This window comes from Bos indicus x Bos taurus, chromosome 22 (assembly GCF_003369695.1).
Source record: "Bos indicus x Bos taurus breed Angus x Brahman F1 hybrid chromosome 22, Bos_hybrid_MaternalHap_v2.0, whole genome shotgun sequence".
Lineage (NCBI taxonomy): Eukaryota > Metazoa > Chordata > Mammalia > Artiodactyla > Bovidae > Bos > Bos indicus x Bos taurus.
In genome coordinates this window covers 21,608,081-21,633,267 of record NC_040097.1, presented here as the reverse complement: position 1 = coordinate 21,633,267, position 25,187 = coordinate 21,608,081, and the positions used below count along the sequence as shown (strand labels likewise).

At 40.7% G+C, this 25,187-nt stretch overlaps 1 protein-coding gene across 3 annotated transcripts in view; it reads right to left on the bottom strand.

Annotated features, from left to right (window-relative positions):
- PTPRG (protein tyrosine phosphatase, receptor type G) overlaps nucleotides 1-25,187 on the bottom strand; it is a 775,368-nt gene that overhangs the window by 137,033 nt on the left and 613,148 nt on the right. For all 3 annotated transcript variants that reach the window (XM_027522433.1, XM_027522432.1, XM_027522435.1), the window contains exons 7-8: nucleotides 17,018-17,175; nucleotides 4,265-4,457 (exon numbers count right to left, since the gene is read on the bottom strand). In XM_027522433.1, the coding sequence (XP_027378234.1) occupies nucleotides 4,265-4,457; nucleotides 17,018-17,175 (351 nt within the window). The remainder of the gene's footprint in view (nucleotides 1-4,264; nucleotides 4,458-17,017; nucleotides 17,176-25,187) is intronic.

Below are 25,187 nucleotides of genomic sequence, written 5' to 3'. Positions count from 1 at the left end.
ATGAAGACCTAGCACAGCCAAAAATCAATAAAGGGACTCTTCCTTTGTATTGGCTCTTCTCTACTCAGATCACTAACCTTGATAATCGAAGCCCCCCAGGCTTCCTGATAATTGCCAGCACTGGTAGCTGGCTTTCAGCCTTTGGTGCCATGAAAATACCTGAGTTTTCTTGGGGGGATACAAGGAGGAGCATTTGGTCATGTGGACCATGGTTCTATGACATTTAAAACAAATAGAAACATTATTTAAATGCAATAGGGAAGGAAGTTCCCTGGTGGTCCAGTGGCTGACTCTGCGCCTACAATGTAAGGGGCCTTGGTTCGATCCTTGGTTGGGGAACTAGGTCCCATATGCTGCAGTTAAAGAGCTCACACGCTGCAACTACAAGAACCTGCACGCAACAACTACAGATTCCGCATCTGCTACTAAAGACATCCTGTGTGCCACAAACAAGGCCCGGCACAGCCAAGTAAACACATAAGTATTAAAAAAAACAGGGACATCAGTAGTCATCAGATCAGATCAGATCAGCTGCTCAGTCGTGGCCGACTCCTTGTGACCCCATGAATCACAGCACGCCAGGCCTCCCTGTCCATCACCAGCTCCCGGAGTTCACTGAGTAGTCATCAGGAAAGTGCAAATCAAAACTAGAAAGAGATACTATTTCATATCCATTAGGATGACTACAACAAAAAAGATATCTAGCAAGTGTTGGTGAAGATGTGGAGAAATGAGAACCTTCACACGATGCTGACAGGAGTGTAGACTGGTACCGCTGCTTTGGGAAAACTGTTCGGCAGTTCTTAAAAAAAATGAAAACGTAGAGTTGCCCTATGACACAGCAATTCCACTCCTAGGCTTATATCCAAGAGAAATGATAACATTCATTCACACAAAAATGTGAACACGAATGTTCAAAGCAACAATATTCATAACGAGCCAAAAGTGGGATCTATCTATTGACAAATGACAAATGGATAAGCAAAATGTGGTATATCCATACAATGAGGTATGGTTTGTTCATGAAATGAAATTCTGACACATGTGCAAATATGGATAAATCTTGAAAATATGATGCTAAGTGAAAGAAGCCAGAGACGAAAAAGTCAAGTATTGGAGGATTCCATTTAAGTGCAATCTCCATAACAGGCAACTCCATACAGACAAAAAGCACATTACTGGTTTCCTGGGCCTGGGCAGGAAGCAGGCATGAGAGAAAAAGGAGTGACTGCTAAGAGGGATGGAATTTCTTTTGGGGGTGACGAAAAGTCCTGAAGCAGATACTAGTGATGATCACATAACTTTGTGAATACAGAATACCACTGAAGGGTACACTGCAAAAGAGTAAACTATATGGCATGTGAATTAAATCTCAATAAAGCTGTTATTTTAAAAAATCAAACAGGGATACTATTCAGCAGTAAAAAGAAATGAGCTACTGATCCACTACATGGATAAATCCTAAAATCCTAAAGTCAAAAGCAGAGTTGAGGTTAGGAAAAAGACCTGACTGTAAACAGGCATGAAGGAACTCGCCGGGGTGAAGAGAATGTTCTAAGAGTAGACGTGGTGATGGCTGCACAAGTGTGAGTTTGATAAAAATCACTGAACTGCACATTCACTACACCTGAACTTTATGATATGTAAATCAGGCCTTGAAAAAAGCATTTAAAAAATAGAAAACTTTCTTATATCACTGGCAGAACTGTAAAGTGGAACATTCGGTCATTCTGGGAAACTGGTCAGTATCTAATCAGATCCAAACATACATGTATCCTTTAAGCTGTAGTCATTTTACTACAGGGTGCATAACCAACAGAGATGTGTCCACATGCTGGTTAAAAGGCATGTTCAAGAACTTCCCTGATGGCTAAGACTCCGTGCTCCCAATGCAGGAGACCCAGGTTTGATCCCTGGTCAGGGAACTAGGTCCCAACATGCTTCAGTTAAGGGCTCCCAGGCCACAACTAAACAGATTCCATGTTTAGCAGCCAAGCCCCGGCACAGCCAAATAAGTAATTAGAAAAAACAAACTTTCATAATTACCAAAACATGAAAATAAATCTACAAATTCATGTATATTAAAATGGATAAATTCAGGGACAGTCACACACTGAAATTCAGCAACAAGAACAAACTACAACTACATGAAATAGCATAGGTGACTCTTCAAAGCAGTGTAAAGCACAGAAGCAATTCACACAACAGAACTTGGTGAACTGATTCTATTTACACGAAACTGATCAGGAGGCAAGACTATGACCATGGTTATCCTTGGGAATGGGCAGTGACTAAGAATGGGGAGAGGAATGTGCTTTGGGAAGCTGATGTGATGTTAGTTTCTGGATCTGGGTGTGTGTCACTCAAGCATATTCAGTTTCTGAAAAGTCATCAAGTTGTATGCATACGGTGCGTGCATGTTTCTGTAGGTTACACTCTAACACTATGCTAAAAAAATTAAAAAGAAGACTGTCTCTAGAAAGATCACAAAACATCTTAACATTCAAACATCTTAAGAGTCAGCAATGGATGCACACCATGACCACTGTAACCTTGCAAGACGAAGAACTGATTCCCTCTAAGGATGGGTCCTTGGTTCTGCTCAAAATCAGAGAAAGCCCATTTGGTGGAGGATACTGCCCACTCTGACAATTTAACACAATGGAAACCAGTGTCCTCTCTAATTTCCTTGGGTAAGAAGGACTATGCACCCTCTCTGCACAGCTGGTATATCAGATGCTCAAGCCCATTTATCAGGAAAGAACTTTGTAACTGTCATAACGTCAGCATTTCCAAGCTATCAGATCCTATACTCACTTGTGATATAAATTCCCCATCCTCCGAACGTCCCACCTCTTGCAACATAGTCAGCCCTAAGAGTCCTCCTTTCCCCAAGCATGTTCTCTTGGGAGAAGCTTTACAGTTTGGCCGTTTGCTTTATTTTTAACTTGGATTAAAAAAAAAAAAAAAGCCAAATGAGATTCTTCATGCCAGTCCAATTCAAGATAGTTTACAGGTTTGTGTGCTTCTCAACCTTCCTGCTGTTCCCAGTTGATAAATGAGGCCCTTGACAAAGTGTCAGCCCCAAATTAGTTGATTCTCAAGTATGTCTTGACGGAACCTGGCCAGACTAGCTTCTTCGCACCGTCCTCTGACAAAAGTATACAGACAGGAAGGAGATGATCACATTGTTAAAACTCCCTTTCCTCTTCTTTTAGCTCCTTTGCAGATACATGAGCCTGGAAAATGGGCTCATTCTTATCAAAGGGCACATTAATGCAGTTATTTCTGGAATATCAACTCACTCCTCTTGTTCCTATAAAGGTCATATGCCAGTAAACTGGTCCCTTTTATTGGAGGTAGGGGTATGTACATTCCTGAAATAAAGCCCTTGCATATAACTCACGATGCTAAAAATACCACAGTCTAACTGTCAACGTCAGTAAATGACATAAACGCTTCCCACATCACCCAAGCCCACTATTTCAAAAGAGAACTGGCTTGGGAAAGGCCCATCTCTTCAAACCCAAAGGAAATACCTTCTTTTTCCTTCCTCCCTTCCAAATACTGGGACTTTGACAAGCCTTATTCCTTCAAAGGTTTCCTGAGCTCTGTGATTTTATGACAAATCACAGAGCTTGAAGGTTGGGCTGTGAGGGTAGAATCAGACTTTCCAATTTCCTGGGAGAGAAATTCATGACCGTTTCCCATGAGAAAGGAGAAATGGAAAAAGATTAGGACACAAGCAAGTTATGAAACTTATGTTTTTCAGATCTGGGAATTGAATTGTTAAACCATAGATCTAAAAGATTACGTGATGTCTGGTGGAGGTGGAGAGCTGGAGAGCTAGACTTCTTGCCTAGTATGGAAGTTAGTAAGAAAGCTGAAGACTGGGGTGTTGAAAGCGAGTCTGAGGTCCTGATGTTTGAGCTCAAACACCTGATTGCAGCAGGGAAACAGTTAAAAAGTAAGACACCAAAAAGCTTTAACACATCAACAAGTTTAGTGCTGATGCTACAAGGTCAAATTACAGAGAGAAGGACTGATATTTCGCTAGTCAAAAGGGCAATTCTGAACATATCTATTTAACTGAAGTTATTCCCACAAATGCTTCTATTTATCACCCAGACAAGTCTCTTTCAGCAGAGAAACATGCTTTTAATGCCAAGTTCCAGTTCTTGGCTGGTTCCGAACTCCTTTTCACTTAAAGTAATTTATGATAAGGAAATCTTCCTCTGGGCAAGGGCACTGAATCCAAATGTACCTTTAGAGGCTTCCGTCCCCAGTGGGTTTTCTAAGAAGTCCGTCATGTCGTGGTTCCAGGCGTCACGAATGGCAGACTTGTATACCACCCTGTTATTCAGGCCCTGCTGTGGCCGGAAGTTATTTCTCAGATACTCTACTGACTTGACGTGGTCTTGCTGCTCCGTGGTGAAGATGGAATAAAAAGCCTCGAGCTGAACACAGAACCAGAGAAAAAGAAAAAAAAGAGAGATTTGGTTAGAAGGCTACATGGTCCAAAGCCAGGAGGGGTGATGAGAACACAAGGTGCTGGGAGGTGCCCGAAGTCGAATGGGACAAACTCAGCCAGACACAGGCTGCCTGCTGGCATCACTGCCAGTGGGCTTATCTGGCTGCGGATTCTTTTCTGTCAACTGAAAAGGAAAACCACTTCATTGGAAGGTGCTTAGAACTCTTGCAGCTCGTGTCTCAGACAAGAGGCCGGGTCTTTCGGCAGCAACCCCCCAGCCATCCCTGCCCCAACCCCTGGCAAGAACTTCCGGATTACAGGAAGCAGCACAGAGTTATATGGTGAAACTGGTAAGTTTGAGACTCAGACTTCCTGGGTGGGAATTCTAGCTCGATGGCTCAATCACTCTGTGACCTTGAGAAAGTTGTTTGACTTCTCTTGAGCTTCAAATCTTCCTTGGTAAAATGCTGATAATTACTGCAACATCGACCAGATAGGGTTTGGGTCAGCAGTAAATGAGATTGTCCATGCATGGTCATTAAAACAGTTTCAGGAACAGAAGAGCTTTAGAAATATTCACAATTTATCAATAATTCTTACTAAGTACCTTCTTATATACTAGGGATACAGTTACTAAGTCACAAAGTTGATAAGCCCATGATGTACAGGTTAAACTACTGAAGTTCAACATTTACCAGATGGGTAACCATAAGCAAATTATTCAAGCTTTCAGTAACACAGGTTTCCTCATCTATAAAATGGATATGATACTAGTACTGCCTTTCTTAAGGTTGTTAAAAAGATTAAAATCTATGAAGCAGCCAGTAAGCCCGTAGTAAAGATTAGGTGTCATTATTAGTAATATTACTGGGAAACATATTCCTCAAGACTGCTGTCTAAACTTTTAGGGGAAATCAAAGAAAATTCAGGACTCCAGGATCCTATTTATACTACCAAAAAGGATTCTTTGTGGCCCTCAACATTCTGCATAGCATAAAAAAGGTCATATGGAATCTATAAAAATAGTATAGATGAACCTATTTGCAAAGCAGAAATAGAGACACACAGGTAGAGAACACATGTATGTACAGCAAGGGGTAAAGGGTGGCAGTGGGATGAACTGGGAAACTACTGGGAGACACATATACTACTGTGTATAAAACAGGTAACTAACGAACATCTCCACAGGGAACTCGACCCAGTGCCCTGTGATGACCTAAATGGGAAGGAAATCTTCAAAAGAGGGGATATATGTATAAGTAGAGCTGATTCACTTTGCTGTACAGCAGAAGCTAACACAACACTGTAAAGCAACTATACTCCAATAATTCTTTTTTTTTAGAAAAGATCATTTTATTATATAAGAGGAATAGAACAGGGGCTAAGTGACAGAGATTTGTTCTCAATGGGCCACGAAGATACTCTTGTAACCAAAGAAATGGAGCATAACGTAAAATGTCCAGCCACCAAAACACCAACTCCTTGAGCTGCAGTTAAAAACGAAATAAATAGAGAAACTGAACGAACTCTTTCTGGCCCAACTGGCTCCTTGAATGCCAAATCAGAATGCTTTCTGCAGGACAGAATTACAAGGGAAAATAGAAAACCACTTCCCAAGCTGAGATGGAGTGGCTTCCCTAAACTTAACAGGACCAGGAGGTGGTTAAGCCAATGGACAATAAGAGAATGAGGACCGGGATTTCTGGATGGGCGTCTTGAAGCCTGGAACGAACCCGTGTTTCTCTAACAGCCTCACAGAATGACAGAAAATGACTGGCTTACAGTCTGAAACTCCTCTCTTTGCCTGAAAAGGCACTGAATTTACACCGTCAAGAAAAATAATTTAAGTATACGGATTCACTCATCATTCCACCTCCTCTCCCAATTCTCCTGCACATGAAAAGTGATAATAAACCATGAAACCTTTTCTGCTTTTTCCCCAAGGGAATAGAAGCAGGGTGGTATTCCACGCAAAAGTAGCCTGTTATTCCCCTTTTATTCTAGTTCTCTACAATTCATAGAACTTCTAACAACTCATGTGGTTGCTATTTAGAATTTGTCTTTCTTCCATTCTTCCTTCTGATGGTCCCTGTTTATGTATCATGAAGGGAGAAAGGCCATAAAAGAAGAATTACAAAAACTGGACTGTTTACTCTGTCCAAAGGTGACCTATTCAGATGAAAAGAATTGGAGGTGCTGAAAGGGAAAAATCAACTCAACCTAGCAAGGTGCACACACTTGGTAGACACTACCAAAATCACAACTGAAAGCGTCTCAAAGTGAGAGGAGCTTTCAGGATTTTCTCAGAGAAAATAACTCCTAAAAATTACATGAAAGGAATTAACAAAGACCTTCTGGAGGCAGTCAAGGGAAAGACCAACCAATATGATGAAAGGGAAGGAGCACAATCCCGTGTGGAAAGGTTAAAGGAAGAGGAATTGTTTCGCCTGAAGAAAAGGCGAGTAAGGAGTAATTTGATTAAAGGCCTTGTATGTGAAAGATGATGACCAGCTCTTATCCACGTCCGGAGAAGGCCAAATAAGAGAAAATTGGTTTGCATTAAAGCCTTAAGAGATGTGACTTGAATAGAGGAAGGAATTCCTTAACTTCAGGGTGATTTTTTTTTTTTTTAAAGAAGAGTGGGCTGTCATACATAGCAAGTTAGACCAGAAATTTTTTAGAAGGGACAGCCATCTGTAATCAAATACTTTCATCTCTGGGATGCCAGGAAAGGATGGCCTGGGAGACCCTCAGCAATGTGACTCCAAGGTCTGTGTATTCTCTTGAATACTTGCTTCTTTCACAGCTCTCATTTAGTACTCCTGAAAAGTTTATTTCTGATGCCTCAGGAAAGAATTAGTCATATAACTGTAAAAAGAGGCAGGTCCTGAATTCAACACAGAAGTGATTTTGCTCAAAGTGTTCTTACAGTTTAATGACATGCAATGGCTTAAAAGCTCGGCCACATCCTTGTCATTAACTCAACTTGCCCGAAGATTTCAAAGGAACGACGTGATGGTTCTGAGAGTGAACTGATGACCTGGGCGATATTATATTGTCACCTGGATCATAGCTTCTCTTGACAGTCCCATAAAAGAGGAAAAAAGGAGGACAAGCTTAGCAGGCTCATCAAATAAATGTCCTTCAGTGTTGGCAGCATTTATGAAAACTCATTCTCTCCTCTCAGTTGGATAAAAATTGTCAGTGGCCTCTCCTGCTGGTGACGGGCATGCTTGGCCATTGAGTGGAAGCGTTCATGGTCTCCAGATTGGCAAGGGGAACCTATATTTTTCACTTGGGCAGGAGGTCAGCGGTCATCTGGACCAGACAACTTCTGCAGCTCTTCACACAGCTGCTGCATGTTGTCCCTCAGTCCTTACCCTTGCCTTGAAACCCACAGTTGCTAAAGGTAAACCTGGCCACCACCAGGACCCTGACTTTGTTGGATTCCATGGGACGCCATTCATAGGCCAGGCGATGATAGGAAGGTGCTTCGAAGAGATGGGCAACAAGGCAGCCCCATGTAAAGCACAAGACATAGAACAAACTACAAAGCTGCGTCTCTCCGGCCTCTGATTGGTCCATGCATTTGGCGTGTAATCTGTTCAGTTCTTCTAGATCTAGTTAACTACATTCTTCTAGATCTAGCTAACACAGTGATCCTTCTAAAATGTACACGAGCTCCTTCTCAAATGTACCTTGGTCCACTACCTTTCGACAGGTATTATTAGTAAACATTTTCCTGCCTGGAATAATTCCTGACACAGAAAAGGTATTCAGTAAATATGACTGTCATTAGCGTATGCATCAGTGCGTAAGTCGTGTCTGGCTCTTCTGCGACCCCACGGGCTGTAGCTCACCAGGGTCCTCTGTCCACAGGATTCTCCAGGCAAGAATTCTCGAGTGGGCTGCCATTTCCTCCTTCAGGGGATCTTCCCAACCCAGGGATCAAACCCATGTCCTCTGCGTCTCCTGCACTGGCAGCTGGGTTCTTTACCACTGTGCCCCCTGTCGTTACTATTATTATTTTGTGAAGAATGTAGTAACTATGATTGCGTGCTAAGCTTACAACAACCGTAAGAAGTTCTCGGCAGCTTCTTTTTCCTTTTCTTTTCTTACAGTATATATAGACATATATATTAACAATGTGTATGATACATATATATAGTAAACAAAACATATGTAGTTACATTTTTAATGTCATTACATATACACTGTATATATATATAATGTGTCTATGTATATGTATCGTGAATATTTGCATCTTATTAAACTCATTATGTGCCAGGTACCTTTGTCAAGCCCTTCATAAACACTGTTTTGCTAACTTAGTCTTGGCTCAAAATAACATTAGAGTGACATTATTCATAATATTATTATGATATCACTAACACTAGAAACTAATATTTACTGAGCGTTGATTAGGCACCCTGTGCTAAGAATGTTATCTGCTTTCTCCCACTTAATCCTCATATAAATCCAGTACTGTTGGCGGTATTACCATCGTTTTTTATTGTTTTGTATTATATTGTTTTGACTGAGTAGGAACTTGGGCTTAGAGACATTAAGTCAGTTGCTCAGAATCACACAGAAACTGAGAGGTGCAGTGAGGATTAGAAGCCTGGGTCTATGTGACTCTGCTTTTCACACTTTTCAGTCACTTTGTGCCACACGCGTAACGGCTTCAGTATCATTCACCGGAAGAGCAATACTGTAGTGGACAAACGGAATTTGATGTTAGTACAGACGTCCCTAAACCATTCCTTTTAGCTGCCCTCCAAAGACCCTACCATGCAGGGCACCCACTACTGCCATTCCACTACTGGCAGTATACATCTATTCACATTCTTCTGCACTCTGTAAAGACACCGCCTGCAACCCAACACGGGAAGAATCAGGAACTATGAACAAGACAGGAGCTGCAAACGGAAAACAGATCCACCTCACAAAGCCTGTATTCTCTTTCCCTTATTCTTTTCCAGAGGCATGTAATAAACACACTTGGATTTACCTTGAATATAATTAACGAACTCTTTATCATTTAGGGAAAATAAATGAAAGTTTTTATTTCTGTAATATTAAATTGACTTTTTAACTTTTGAAGTGAGCATGTAAAACATTTCCTTCTTTTATCCCTGCTTGGGGAGTTGTAATTGCATTTTAACTGGTGCTGTTTCAAGAACAATTTTAACCTTGAATTGCAAATGTGCTGGCTGGAAGTGTATATAAATCAATTCAACTTAAGTTTTCACTGTAAAAACATTACAGAGAATAATTAGTTTTTAATCTGTCAGTTTGAGTCAAAGGAAATTTGAAAACTATTCATACTGTTTGTAAGATCTGGTCCATAAGATGTGGGAGAGGACTATCATGGTTGAAGGGGGCAAATGAGAGAAAATCAAAAGTAATGTAATTACCAACCATGGAAAAGCTCATGTGCACCATTTTATAGACTGTATATAGAATGCCAATTAAACCAAGCTAGAGTCCATTATAAGAATAATAATAAACTCCAGGGTAAACATTAGGATCCATAATGTCGCACCTAAGGTCATGGGGTTTTGTCATACATTTAAGAGGTATGTATCGTTTGGTTGCCGCATAAGTAAACAAGATAATAATGAGGGAATATGAAATTCCCAGTAGCCTGGAGCATTCAAAGTTTTACTTATTGAACCATGGCTATAAAAATAAAATCTGAGAATGCTCCATGTCTGCAGGCTGTGCTCTCTCCCTTCAGCTATGGACAGTTTTGGGCGAAGGTGATTATAGAAAGGCCTTCTACAGAAAGAAGAGGATTTAACCATAATTAACAATGAAACCTACCTGTTATGTGTAATAATAGCATCTTCACTCACTATTAAAAGAAAGTCTTTGTTCAAATCACTGCACGTTGTGTAGTGTTGGAATAGAAACTCTTTGAATTACGTGATTTATCAGTTGTTACGGCCTTGAGATAAAATGAGAGGCCCAACCATCAGCAGTCACACATGGCCATTCCGCTGGTAATGTGGCTAGTCCTACACATTGAAACGATAGTATTTTGGATACATGAGGTTAAATAAAACATATTATTAAAATTAACTTCACCTGTTTATCTTTAACTATTTTAGTGTGGCTATCAGAAAATTTAAAATGATACATGCGGCTTGTTTGTTGCTGCTGGACAGTGCTGTCTGAGTGGCTTCAGCAATTAAAAAAAAAAAGCAACAAAGAAACCCACCTAATATCTCCGAGTACTTCCTGTGGTGCCAGGCACTAGTCTTGAGCATATCCCACATGCACTCCATCAATGAATGTCTATAATGACTCCATAAAGTAGGTATTATTATTATTTCCATTTTACAGATGAAAGTTGAGGCACAGAGTTAGTAGAGCAATTGATTAACTTGGATGAAGAATATAGCCAAAAATGGAACAGTTTGGCTCCATATGGAACACGGTCTTAATTCAAAAGAGTTGCTCTACTCTTTATGACAGGAACAATATTGGTTGAAATTTTAAAAAGTCATGTCACTTAAGGACCCCACATAAACACTATTAAAACTAATACATGAATTCAGCAAAGTACAAGGATACAAGATTAATATTCAGAATTTGTTTACACTAACAATGAAATGCCAGAAAGTTAAACAAACAAAAAATCCATTTTAAAATTGCATCAGAAAACAAAGTATCTAGGAATAAACCTAATCATTAGGTGAAAGACCTATATGCTGATAACTATAAGACACAGATAAGGAAAACTGAAGGTGACCCAAAGAAATGGAAAGATATCCCATGCTTGTGGACTGGAAGAAGTAATGTTTAAATGGCCAGATTACCCAGAGCAATCTATAGATGTAACATGATCCCCATCAAATAACCCGTGACATTTTTCACAGAACTAGAAGAAATATTCCTAAAATTTATATGGAACTACACAAGACCCTGTATTGTTAAAATAATCCTGGAGGAGTAGGGAGAAGAAATCAAAGCTGGAAGCATTACCCTCCCAGACTTAAGACAATATTACAAAGCTACAATAATCAAAACAGCATGCTATTGGCATAAAAACAGATGTATGGATCAACAGAACAGATGAGAGAGCCCAGAAATAAACCCATATGCCAATGGTTAGTTAATCTACAACAAAGGAAGCAGAAATAAATAAAGGGGAAAAGAAAATCTCTTCAGGAACTAGTGTTGGGAAAGGTGGACAACTGCATGTAAATCAGTGAAGTTAGGACACACCCTCACACAATACACAAAAATCAACTCAAAATGGCTTAAAGACTTAAATATAAGACATAACACCATAAAATTCCTGGAAGAGAAAATAGGCAAAACATTTTTGGACATTAATTGTAGCAATGTTTTCTTAGGTCACTTTCCCAAAGCAAAAGAAATAAAAACAAAAGTAAACAAATGGAACCTAATTGAACTTAAAAGCTTTTGCATAGCGAAGTAAACCATCAATAAAGCAAAAACACAACCTATGAAATGGGAGAAAATATTTGGAAACAATGTGCCTGACAAAGGGTTAATTTCCAAAACATACAGCTCAACATCCAAAAAACAAACGACCCAATCAAAAAATGAGTAGAAGTCCTAAACAGACATTCCTCCAATGAAGGCATGAAAGATGCTCAATATTGTTACTTATTATAGACATGCAAAGTTAAACTACAATCAAGTATCACCTCACACTGGTTAAGAATAGCTATTATCAAAATGTCTACAAATAATAAATGCTGAAGAGGGTGTGGAGAAAAGGGAACCTTCTTACACTATTGGTGGGAGTGTAAATTGGTACAGCCACTATGGAAAATAGCATGGAGGTTCCTCAAAATACTAAAAATAGAGCTACTATATGATCTAGCATTCCCACTCTTGGGAATGTATCTGGAAAAGACAAAAACTAATTTGAAAAGACACATGCACCCCAATGTTCATAGTAACACTATTTATAACAGCCAAGTCATGGAAGCAGCCCAAATGCCCATTAATAGATGACCAGTTGTGCCCCCCTTCACACACACACAATGGAATATTACTCAGCCGTATAAAAGAATGAAATACTGCCATCTGCAATTACATAGATGGACCTAGAATATCATACTAAATGAAGTAAGTCAAAGAGAAAAAGACAAACATTATATGATATGACTTATATGTGGAATATAAAAAAATACAAATGAATATATATACAAAGCAGAAATAGACTTATAGACATAGATGACAAACTTATGGTTACCAAAGAGAAAAGTGGTGTAGAAGGATAACTTAGAGTATAGGATTAATAAACTACTGTACATAAATCAGGCACATAACAGGATTTACTGTGTAACATAGAGAACAATACTGGACCTCTTGTAATAACCTATAACGGAAAATAATCTGAAATATATATATATAATTGAGGCACTTTGCTGTACATCTGAAACTAGCACACTATTGTAAATCAACTATGAACTCCAATAAAAAATCATCTAACTTCAATTTTTTAGAAGTCATGCAAATAAAACAAATAAACTAGTCTTTTTGATAGAACCTCCAAGAAGCACTTCAACAAAACTGATGCTAGGAGATTATATGTAGTGTCATATTTCAAACTATAGAAGCCAACAGTCTTGGAAAGTGAAGGTTGGGATAGTCTCCGATGGCCAAAGTATCACCATCTGACAGCCACTGCTATAGAATAAAACACATCCTAGATAGTAGACTAAAAATTATCATGTTCCCTGACTGATCATGAACACAAGGCAGGGACCCATCTCAATGTGCTAGTCCCTGTTCCTTTGGCCTCCTGTGCCAGGACTGAGGATGCTGCCGTTTTGTTTGGGTGACAAAATCATGGTTGGATTTTTGCCTGATATTTACAGTCGACCTGAGGGGAGCCACACAAGCCATGCTGACTGCTGATCAACCAAGCCAACCAACGTGATTCCATTACCTACACCACATTCAAATCTAGATTATCACAGAAGCCAGTGTCAGAGCTCACTGGCTGCAGGGTTGGTTTGAATGCCCAAGGAAACCCACAAAAGAGGCTCATATTTACTCAGAAAGACATCCACATCATGTAAGTCAACAGTGAGTGCTCAGCACTCTATTTTAGGGTGAACCTGCTCTCCTTTTCACTGCTGACAGGTCCCCACCCTGTAGAAGACAAGAGCCTTTGGAGAAAAGGAAGGATGAATGACTAGGAAAGCTTTTTTTTTTTCCCCCTGACAGAAGCAGACATGGAATTCTGTCTACTTGTCTTCTCTGAATTGGCCATTTGCCTTTCTGAAATGAACATTCTGTGCTAACTACAGAAAGAATGTTGGCAGGCGCAAGGTGGGAAGGGCTGAAACGACAATACTTGGATGGCTAACACTTTCCTGTCTGAGGACTGACACAGCGGTGACCTCCACTCAGCTCACCAGCAAGGAATCAGTGTGGCCACATGAAAATGAGTTGCTTCCTCCCTTGGGAAACAGGAAGGGATATATGAAGCTGTGCTTGATGCAAGTGAAGCATTATCTAAAGACGGCTCAGAGGCAAGAAACTGGGGAGCCAGTATGACTAGTTTATTTCTTCACCATTCTCTTGAAACAATAGTACCTACAGAGAGGTCATAGACTGAAAATCACAGGGAAAAACAAAACAAAACAAAACTCTTCCATTATTTCTCTGAGAGTATGAGTAGCAGAGTAGAAGCATAAAAAGATGTTAACAAAGCACTTTTTAAGATACCCAGTTCCCAAATGTCAAAATGCTTCTCATTGACAAATACTTGACAAGACATCCAAGCCTAAAACTCTGTATTTTGTTTAAGATTCACCAAACTGCAGTAAAACCCAGTTATGTGTTAAAGGTCTATTTCACCTCAGCCAAACAATTACCTCTCTATGCCTCCCCCTCACATGGCACCCTCCAAAAAAAAAACAAAACAAAAAAAGCCAAACTTGAATTTTCTAACCTCATTATCTCAAGCCTTTATATCTTTGAAGACAAAAGCATTTATCTTAATCGACAAAAAGGGTCCCTTTTCAAAGCTCTGTCCCCTACCCCGAACCTTGAGGATATAAATATTTGGACTGCAGTTTTCTTACATTTTAATAAAACAATGCTGGCCTCACCATGAGGAAGAAAATTTGTTTTATATTTCATTATCTTCTTAAAGCCAGCAGATCCTGTTCAGCAACCAAATTGCTAGTCCTTCTTTTTTCATCACAATGGAATTAAAAGGAAAAAAAGAAAAATCTGAAAGTAAAATGCCTGCCAACTGCAGTAAGGCCAAATTAACCTGTTTCCCCTGGTCCCACAGCTCCTACATTTTCTAGTGGGATCTCTCTCCGTCACATAGGTCCTTCTAGATAATCTGCTCCCTTCCCACCTCCCTCCCTGCCCAGAATGGCAACAAACACTGATGTCTCAGGACACAACCAGCACCTCTGCTGATTTATGAAGAAATGGACACAAGACCAAGGCCATCCAACTTGCTGTTGGATAACTTCTACTCAGATCTATCTTTCTGAATACTTGACCCAAGACCCAGACCACTAACAGCTGGCAGCTGGGTGGTGCTAGAGAAGACTCCTCAGAGTTGCCTGGACAGCGGGAAAACAAACCAGTCACTCCTAAAGGAAATCAACCCTGAATGTTCATTGAAAGGGCTGATGCTGAAGCTGAAGCTCCAGTACTTCGGCAGGTGATGTGAACAGTCAATTCAGAAAAGACGCTGATGCTGACAAAGATTGAGGGGAGGAGGAGGAGGGGGCGACACAGGATAAGATGGTTGGATGGCATCATCAACTCAATGGCCATGAGTTTGAGCAAACTCCAGAAGACTGTGAAGGACAGGGAAGCCTGGGGTGTTGCTGTTCATGGGGTTGCAAAGAGTTGGACACAACTTAACAAATGAACAACAAACCATACTGGGCTCCAATCCCCTCCAAAGAAAACCACACTCAAACTGGGACAGAGAGACAGCACCAGAGTTTTGCAAAAGGACAGAATCACAAAGCTGTGGCAGAAACTCTTAAGATGTAAGAGCTGGCCCCTAAAAGACAGAGTACAACTCGTGCCTCACTTGCTAGTAACAGTCCTGGTCACGATGTCTTCATCTCAGGATGTCCCTACTCTGGTTTCCTTCAAATATTCCCTCTACTGAAGCTATTTTAAGTGCGTTTCTGTTTCTGATACCCCAAACAGCCCTGACCAGGATACCATCCAATTCTATTTCTCCCATGCCGTTTACTGTACTCTCTGCCCTGTTATAAAAATCTTTGGACTATTTCCCATGCCAGCCAGGTTCTTAATCTTGTTGCCTGTGTCTTCTTCTGTTATATTAATTTATCATGTAATTTGAAAACTTCCCCCTTCCTTGACATTAGCTTCATCCCTAGCTGACCAACGTTAAGGATGCATCTGTATGGATGTCTCTGATAAGAATGTTCCATTTTTCAAACAGTCCTGAGTCAACAGCTCAAATCCACACATGGTCTTACAAATCCTACCAATTGTTCTTGGTCCCATTTTATGAAATTATGGAGAAGTCTACTCTTCTTTTACTGCAATACATGTTGCATTTTTCATCAAAAATCATATTTGCCTTCTTTCCCCATTCCATCTGTTAATCCTCATGGGGTGAGGGGATGTCAAGACCTCTCACCCCCTGCTGGATCCTCTTTCTCTGATATTTTCCCCTAATCTCATCTGCATTTCACCAAATTCCTACCCACAGTTAAGAGCTCAGCCTAAGCCCAGCATACTATGACATCTGCCAGGTCATACTCAGAGAGACACAGTTCAATGTAGGGGTCAGCAACATGGGTTTGCAATTAGACAAACTCAGGCTTGGTTTTCTGGCTTCAATCTTCATTGACCATGAATCTTTGGTCATGTTATTCAACTTCTCCACACCATGATGTTGTCCTTACCTGTACCACCTGTGTGCAATATACCAAACTCTCAATGTTGTTTCGCAACTAAATTGATTACATGTAAAATGCCTATCATATAGAAAGAGCTCCATTGGTGGCATTTTTCCCTTCATTTCTTCATGTATACCAATTTCTCTTTTCTGAACTTTGAGGAGGTTTAGTAGCTCAGAGCATGACCTTGGGGTCAGACATCCTGGCCTCGCAGCTGGCTGGGTGACCTTGACAGATCACTTCACTTCTGTTGTGTCTCTTCTATAAAATGAAGGTATGAACAGCACCTACCTCATAAGACTGCTCATGAAGACTAAATGAGTTAACGCATATAAAGAGCTCAACAGTTCCTGGCATAAGGTCTCATCATCACAGAGGGTGGCATTTATCTGCTCAAGACTGAATACTTACAAGATATCTGCTTTCATGCCTGCTATTCTCTTCAACTAAGTTCATTTGTGGCTGAGCAAGCCATGTCTTATATTTTACAATTCCCGGGTGCAAAAATATGTAAAGAATCAGTGAGAAGCAAAGGATACCAAAAAACAAAATTGTTATCCTGGTTATACTCTAGCAATGTCATCAGGTTAAGTCAACACAAAACAAGTTAAGCATGGAAGCCCTCTGGGGGCTAAGTAGCTACCTGATGGTAAGAGATGGGGACGGGCCTCCGGAACACTATCCACTCCACAATTTCGCTGCACGGTGGGGTCGTCAGAGAACCTGTGTACCTGTAATAGCTGCCCAGGGATGCAGGCAGGAGGTCCCGGAGGATGAAAGGATCCAGAAAGGTCTCCTTCTCTGTTTGGGAGAAGAGGGAAAAGAAAACACAGTGGTTAAGTCCTGCTACGCGGCAGACACACAGTCAAAACCCTCGGCGTCGGGCGCCACGTCACAAGTCTTGTGTTTGTTTACATCCTGAGAAGCATGAGCATTTGGTGGTGGGAGAGCCATGGAAAACAAAGCAGCATTTCCCAGGGTGTGTTCTGAGACTTCGCACAGCGCTGTATTTCATGAAAAACAGGTTTCATGGTGAACAGCACCGGGCAACATTGCAACCCCTCTCTCTGTCCCCAGGAAACAGGCAAAACATTAGCACAGTCGAGTCCCTGAGTCCTGCAGAAAAGAAACAGACGTGGTTTTGTTTACCTCATTCCTTTCCAACATTTTTTAAGCCTTCATAAATTTTAATTAATCCACTGTATTTTAAATATTATTTCAATAGTTAATCACAGTTAAAACTATTAATGAGATGTTTTATATATTTTTTAACTAAGTCTTTCTATTTAACTTTTTATTTTATATTGGGGGTGCAGCTGATTAACAGTGTTGTGACAGTTTCAGGTGGACAGCAAAGGGGCTCAGCCATACATATACATGTATCCTTTCTCCCCCAAACACCCCTCCCATGCAGGTTGCCACATAACACTGAGCAGAGTTCCCTGTGCTGTACAGTAGGTCCTTGTTGGTTACCCATTTTAAATATAGCAGAGTTGTGCTAAGTCCATTTGTAATGTCTGTTTTAATTTTTAAAAATTATTTATTGAAATATAGTTGACTTCCAATGTTGTATTAGTTTCAGGGGCACAGCAAAGCGATTCAGTTATACCCACCCTTGTTGCATCATAGACCCCTTTTCCATCTAATACTTATGAACTAATCATCAGGTGAACAAACTCTGGGACACCCATGAGATGAAGGAAAATGAAATGACGGCAACTATAAACTGCAATTCCACAGTTGGTAACAGTTTCATTATGGCTTCATCCAAGGCTTACTCACATCAGAGTGAAATCAAACCAAGGCATGGCCCTGAATTTATAAAATGATGGCCCAGAAAATAGGCTTCTTCTTTTTACAAAAGTGGAGGGGTGTTCTCTTAGGTAGTGGAAATGCCATTTAAGTTGAGACCCAACACTGATATTGTACAATAACTCAATGAGGACAACAAGCGAGAGAAGAGCTCAGTTCCTGTGTTGCAGAGCTGGGATATGGGCCCAGGCACCTTGACACCAGAGCTTGCACAATTCTGATTCAGCTAAAGAAGCTAAAGTTAACTAGGTGAATACTGAACAGGAAAAGAAGAGCATTTTAAGCTGTGTGAACAGCATGTGCAAAGGTCCTGAGGCAGGAAGGAACAGTACAAGAGATTAGGGGACTATATTATAACTCTCCCCATTAGACACAGTAGATCATCTAGCTTCTCTCATAAGCCAAAGAAGGTTGTGATCTCCACCTGGCTATTCAAATGCCTAGTCTGGAATTTCTTTTAGGGCTGTAATAAGGTTACTGTTGTCTAGTCACTAAGTCATGTCTGACTCTTTCGTGACCCTATGGACTGTGGCCTGCCAGGACCCTCTGTCCATGGGATTTTCCAGGCAAGAATACTGGACTGGGTTGCCATTTCTTCTCCAGGTGACCTTCCCGCCCCAGGGATCAAACCCTCATCACCTATGTCTCCTGCACTGGCAGGCGGATCTTTACCACTGAGCCACCTGGGAAGCCCATCCTGCTAATAGGTTGCCTTAGCTCCTTGATGGCCTCCTCCACGAGCACCCCTGGACACTGGGAACTGCAAGGCTCTAGGTAACTGCATAGACACACCCGTGACTTACAGGAATATTCTTTCCAGCCTCACACCTCCTCCCGCCTTTTCCTTTAGAACAACCAGTACAGGTATTTGGGCAAATGTGTTATCCTTAGACTCAAGAGATCTATATAACTGAGGGTTAAGGCAAAAAACCAATAGAGATTAACCATATTAGAATAATGAAAATGAAAATTTCCTTTTGGTAGAGATTTACTGAACAAACCCTAGTATTTATTTCACTTTTACTATATACCAAGCACTCTTCTGAGTATTTACATGTTGCAGACATTTGAACTGGCTTCCGAGGTGGCGCGAGTGGTAAAGAACCTGCCTTTCAATACAGGAGACATAAGAGATGGAAGGTTCAATTCCTGGATTGGGAAGATTCTCTGGAGAGCATGGCAACCCACTTGAGTATTCTTGCCTGAAGAATCACACGGACAAAGGAGCCTGGTGGGTCCATAGGGCTGCACAGAGTTGGACACGACTGAAGCGACTTGGCACACCACACCACAGACATTTAAACAGCACTTACTGTATGTGCCAGGCCCTGTTCTAAGAGTTTTGCAAAGACTGATTTATTTACTACTTAAAGACAGTCCCGTGAAGCATGACATCATGGGATTACTATTACCATCTCCAGTGCTGTCATATACAACCATGTAGCAGAGTTTGGAATTCAGGCTCTCATTTGTCTTAGGCCATCACCACACCCTTTCCCTTTATAAACCTTTAGAGTATGTACTTCTAATATTCCAATTTTCCAGATGTTGAACTTAAGGCACGGAGAGGTTAAATCAATAAGCCCCGGGTCACTAGTGAAGAGTAAAGCGCCAGCAGTTATTCATGAGGCTCAGAAACTTTGGCTGATTCTGCAAAGGTTTTTAGCTCACTTTTTAAAGGGGAAAATTAAATGTTAACTAATAAATGCATCATAGGGTGCTATAATCAAAACGACAAAAGCAATTTCTGTGGGATAAAAGGCCGGAAATAACAGAGTCACCCCTCTACCCGCTGGCAAGTCTAGGCTTTAATTTAACCTGGTTACCAGCCACCTAATGATAGGGGAAATTCTGTTAGCGTGCTTGGCAGGGACTGGCTTGGCTGGGAAGAAGAACCCTTTTGGCCTCTGCTTGCTGCTTCTGGACTTCCTGGGCTGTGCAAATAGTCAACACAAAGCCCCATGCAGTACAGGGTGCACAGGGTCTGGCATCAAAAACCGCCACCTTCATTCCTCCAGTGTTGTAGGTAAACCTGGCATCACACCGCAGCACACCAACCTGCCTGAGGATCAAGGGCTCTGGACTGAAGGACAGGAAAATCTTCCGAGTTTTCCCTGAGGGGCCTGACCTAACATTAGGGTTGCAGTTAAGCACGCTGGATGCAGCCAGGTAGTGACAGGACAATCCCTGTACACCCGGGGCAGCAAAGCCCCCATCGAAAGCACCCACTCTGGGAAGAGGCTGTGGCTTTAAAGAATATAGACAGATAAGTCAGAAAAACCTGCCCCGCCAATCAGAGGTGGGTGAATTTCAAAAGGGAACACAGTTTCAAGAGAATCGGGACTTTCATGTACCATTCCTGTACGGGCTCTTAAATTCGGCAAGGACTGATGGGAACTGTAGGCAGGACCACCCCTACAAATACAGCACTGTTTCTCTGTCCCAAATCAACCGAAGGGCTTCAGACACAGGTTCCAGTTTAATTCATTAGAAGAGAACCTACCCTATAGCTCAGGGAACTCAGTGCTCTGTGGTGACCGAAATGGGGAGGAAATCCAAAAAAAAGGGGATATAGGCATATGCATAGACGATTCACTTTGCTGTACAACAAAAACTAACACAACATTGCAAAGCACCTAAAAACTGATTTTAAAAAAAGGTGCAGTAAGATGAGTGGTGGGGCCGGTAGACCTAGTGATGGGGAAAAAAAGGGAGGGGCTTCAGTACTTATTATTACCAGACCTCCCTGGGTCACTGGCTTCGGGAGCCGAAGAACCCTTTCTTCAAACTCTATCTTACACAGGAGCCAGGCAAGTCACACAGCCAGAGTGCAGCCACCAAGGTGGAAGCTGAGCTGGAAACCCCAGGGACACTTTGAAAACCACCCATTTAGTCCAATTCTTTAATTTTACAGTTGGGAAAATAGGAGACCAAAGAGGAATAACAAACCTAAGGTCAAAAACTTAAGGAGACTGGATTCTTTCTTCAAAGATACCACTGAGAATCAGAAACAGTTAAGTCTGTGAGCAGGAAATATCACCAAATGCCGAAAACTTCATCAGCACCTTCATTTCTCCATTCCTACAGAAACTGGTGAAACGAGCAGATTCTCATTCTACTGGGTTCAGATCCCAACTCTTCCACCTGTGAACTGTGTGATCTTAGTTACTAAACCTTCCCAGGCTGTTGTGAAGATTAAATAAATCTGTATGCAAATGGAGTTCAGAAAGAGCTGGCAACAGACTAAACATCTCATGAACGACATACGATTCTCACTCTAATTCTTACTACTTGTATTATTACTATTATTATTATTCCTCTAAACTACTAAGCCTATACTTAGCCATGTACTTCCTTGAATGTTTCTGCATGTGTTTTCTTTTTTTTTTTTTTTTAAACAGAATTACTAGTGCCTTAGAGGCATAGCATGTCTGATATAGTCTCCATCAGTCTGAGAACTGTAGGTTACAATTTTCTTTGCCAAAGCTCTAGCATGAGCTTCAGAATCAACTGATATTCAATAGCTGTGTGACCTCAGGAAAGGCTCTCAACCTCTCTGAGTTACTTCCCTTATCTGTAAAATGGAAAAACTGATGCTATTTACCCCTCAGGAGTGACAATTAATCAGACTAATAAACGTGATGTTCTTATTAGCACAGTGGCTTGCAGCCGAGATTGGTTTGTGTTTTAAGCCAGGGACTAGCAAATGTTTCCTAGAAAGTGCCAGAGAGTAATATTTTAGGTATTGCAGGCCAAGAGGCAAAACCAAAGATGTTACATAGGTAGCTATATAACAAACACATTTCCACGACTTTATTAACGATGTTCAAAATGCTAATAACAACTGAGGACAGTTTAAAAAATTTACATCTACTAATGGGAAGAATGGAATTCTTTAGGACTGGGGAGAAGGCAGGAATAAGATTTTGCTTACTTAGGGTTCACATATGAGAACCATTCTTAGCTCAGAAGCCACACGGAAACAGTGACACGGATTTGGTCCTTGGGCCACATTGTGCCCACTCCTGATTTCACGCCAAGCATGGGAGGGCGGAGGGGGTAGTGGCAGAAGGCCATCCTAGAGCCACAGCAAGAAGGCGGGTGGGCCACACTACATTTCAGGGGCCTCCATCGTTAACGAGAATTTTTTCTATGAACATACATTACAGAATTAACTCTCAAGTTGTTTTCTTTTTCCCTTGAGTTTTCTAAGTTCAACTCAAACATTAATTATTACTGCTATTTCTGAAAATTCCGTTTTCTGCTCAGTCCCATAGGAGTGCTCCACTGGCAAGATGGGGGCACTCATAATGCTTAACTGTTAGAAACAACTTTAGAAATGCTACCCAGTATTTCTGGCACTGCCCAGAAAGCCCTCACAAGCCACAAGGCACTTAACTGGCTGGACCCAAGATCGAGAGTTCTGAGTATAGCCATTGGAAATAAAGAAGAATGCACTTTTCATCTAAAAATTTACACTCCCTCACTAAGAAAATATTTTTTTTTAATTTATTTTTAATTTTTATTTTATTTTTAAATTTTACAATATTGTATTGGTTTTGCCAAATATTGAAATGAATCTGCCACAGGTATACATGTGTTCCCCATCCTGAGCCCTCCTCCCTCCTCCCTCCCCATACCATCCCTCTGGGTCATCCCAGTGCACCAGCCCCAAGCATCCAGTATCGTGCATCGAACCTGGACTGGCGACTCGTTTCATACATGATATTATACATGTTTCAATGTCATTCTCCCAAATCTTCCCACCCTCTCCCTCTCCCACAGAGTCCATAAGACTGTTCTATACATCAGTGTCTCTTTTGCTGTCTCGTATACAGGGTTATTGTTACCATCTTTCTAAATTCCATATATATGTGTTAGTATACTGTATTGGTATTTTTCTTTCTGGCTTACTTCACTCTGTTTAATAGGGACTGCTAGAGCCAGGCCTCTGGAATTGAAACCTAATTAGTCTACCTAAGGGCCTGACCTAAGACAAGTTACTTTAATCTTTCTGCAACTATTTCCTCATCTGTAAAATGGGTTTATAACAGTGACTCATCTGAAGGCTTATCTCATCAGGAGAGTATTACATGAATCAACATTAGTTAAAATGGAGTCGCTCAGTGGACTCTTTGCGACCCCATAGAGTGTAGCCTACCAGGCTCCTCTGTCCATGGGATTTTCCAGGCAATAGTACTGGAGTGGGTTGCCACTTCCTTCTCCAGGGGATCTTCCGGACCCAAGGATTGAACCCGGGTCTCCAGCATTGTAGACAGATGTTTTACTGTCTGAGCCACCAGAATCAACAATAGTTAAGGGCTTAGGAAAGCACAGAATAAGCACAGATAAGTACTTGTTAAAATGAATCCTGTTATAAAGGGCAGTTTGACTCTAAAGCCATCCAGATCAGGACACTCTGCCTCCAACTTTTATCCTAATTAGTAATTTGAATTTGAAACATTGCTGTCCCAGACACTTAACTAGTTGAGAAAAATATTTGAAACACTCTGCTTATCCTACCATTCATTCCATTATACCATAATAAGCAGGTACTGTGCATTACTAGATAAAAGAATTGAAAAGGAATGAATCTCATATTCCACTTTCAAGGATCCCAGTGCTGTATGCAGACAATATTATATTTTAATAATTAATTGTTCATCAAAGAAAAAGATGAGGAACAGGGATGCTAAATTCAAAGTTATTCAAATTGCAAAAATGAATAATGTATGACTTTTTTATTAAATACACACTGTATTAAGTAGTCTACATTTCACCCAACTCTGTCTTTCATTTTTAAGCATTCTGAACGACAATATGAATAATCAGTTAGGGGAGGTTTATTTAGAAAAAGAAATACCTTATTTGAATGCAAACAGAGTATATCCGGAGATGATTAAATTTTCTTATCAATTAGAAAATTTTGTATGAGGGCTTTAAAGTCATGGTCAACCATTAAATGCAGAGAGGCCCAGTTATCCTTGCAGTTTCCTTTCAACATTAAATTATATCTGGCTCAATTCTGTTCAATTTCTTATTTCTGATAGCAGTGCCAGGAGGCAATCTTTAATTAAAGAAAATTTGAAAGATTCAAACATGCATAATTGGATTAAAAATGTGATCATTAAAACATTAGATGATAATCATCTGATTGATTGCGTTTTTCAGTGTGTTAATAACCTAATATTTTCAATGCTTTGGTTATACAGGAAAAAAGAAAGCCTTTATAAAATATGATGAACAATCAGCACAGAGAGGAGACCTATGCACTAATCAAGACCTATGGAATTATACTGAAAACATATGCACACACCCCAATTAACAGAGCATTGCATTGTAGAGTATGGACAGAATGTGATGGTGGCAAAGGGAAGAAAATCCTCAAAACAAGAACTCAACCAATTTTAGGGACATATATAAAATAAACTAAGAACAGAAAGCCCAAACTTTGATATTTAGCCCAAGGACTGGTTTCTTCAGTGTTTTCCAAAACTTTTTATAAGGAAAAGCTATTAATTTTTCCCTAAAAGCTTAAAATCACTGGGGTAGGACTGGCCTTCTGCTTCATACAGGGAAAGGCAGGGAGAGAATGACATTGGGCAAAAACTGGGGATTACGTGATGCTAAATGGGAGAAGATTTACGATAGTGCTGCTCAAAACCAATGTGTATGCAAATCACTTGGGATGCCCGTTGTACTATAGATTCTGAGCCAGTAGGCTTGGGAATGGGGACTGAGGTTCTGCATATTTAATAATGTTGATCACACTTGAGAAGTCAGTTTTTATGAGGACTGTGTCAGTGGGCTCCTCTGCCTTCTGCAGTCTCATCCTCTGCTACTTTCTGAGCCTTAGGCTGAGCCACATGGACCTCTGGCTACTCCATGATCATACCACCCCAGGGCCCTTGCACTGCCTCTCCACTCTGCCTGGAACATTTTTTTCACTGCTCTACTCATGGCTGGGTTTGAGACCAAATTCAGCTGCCAACAACTTAGTT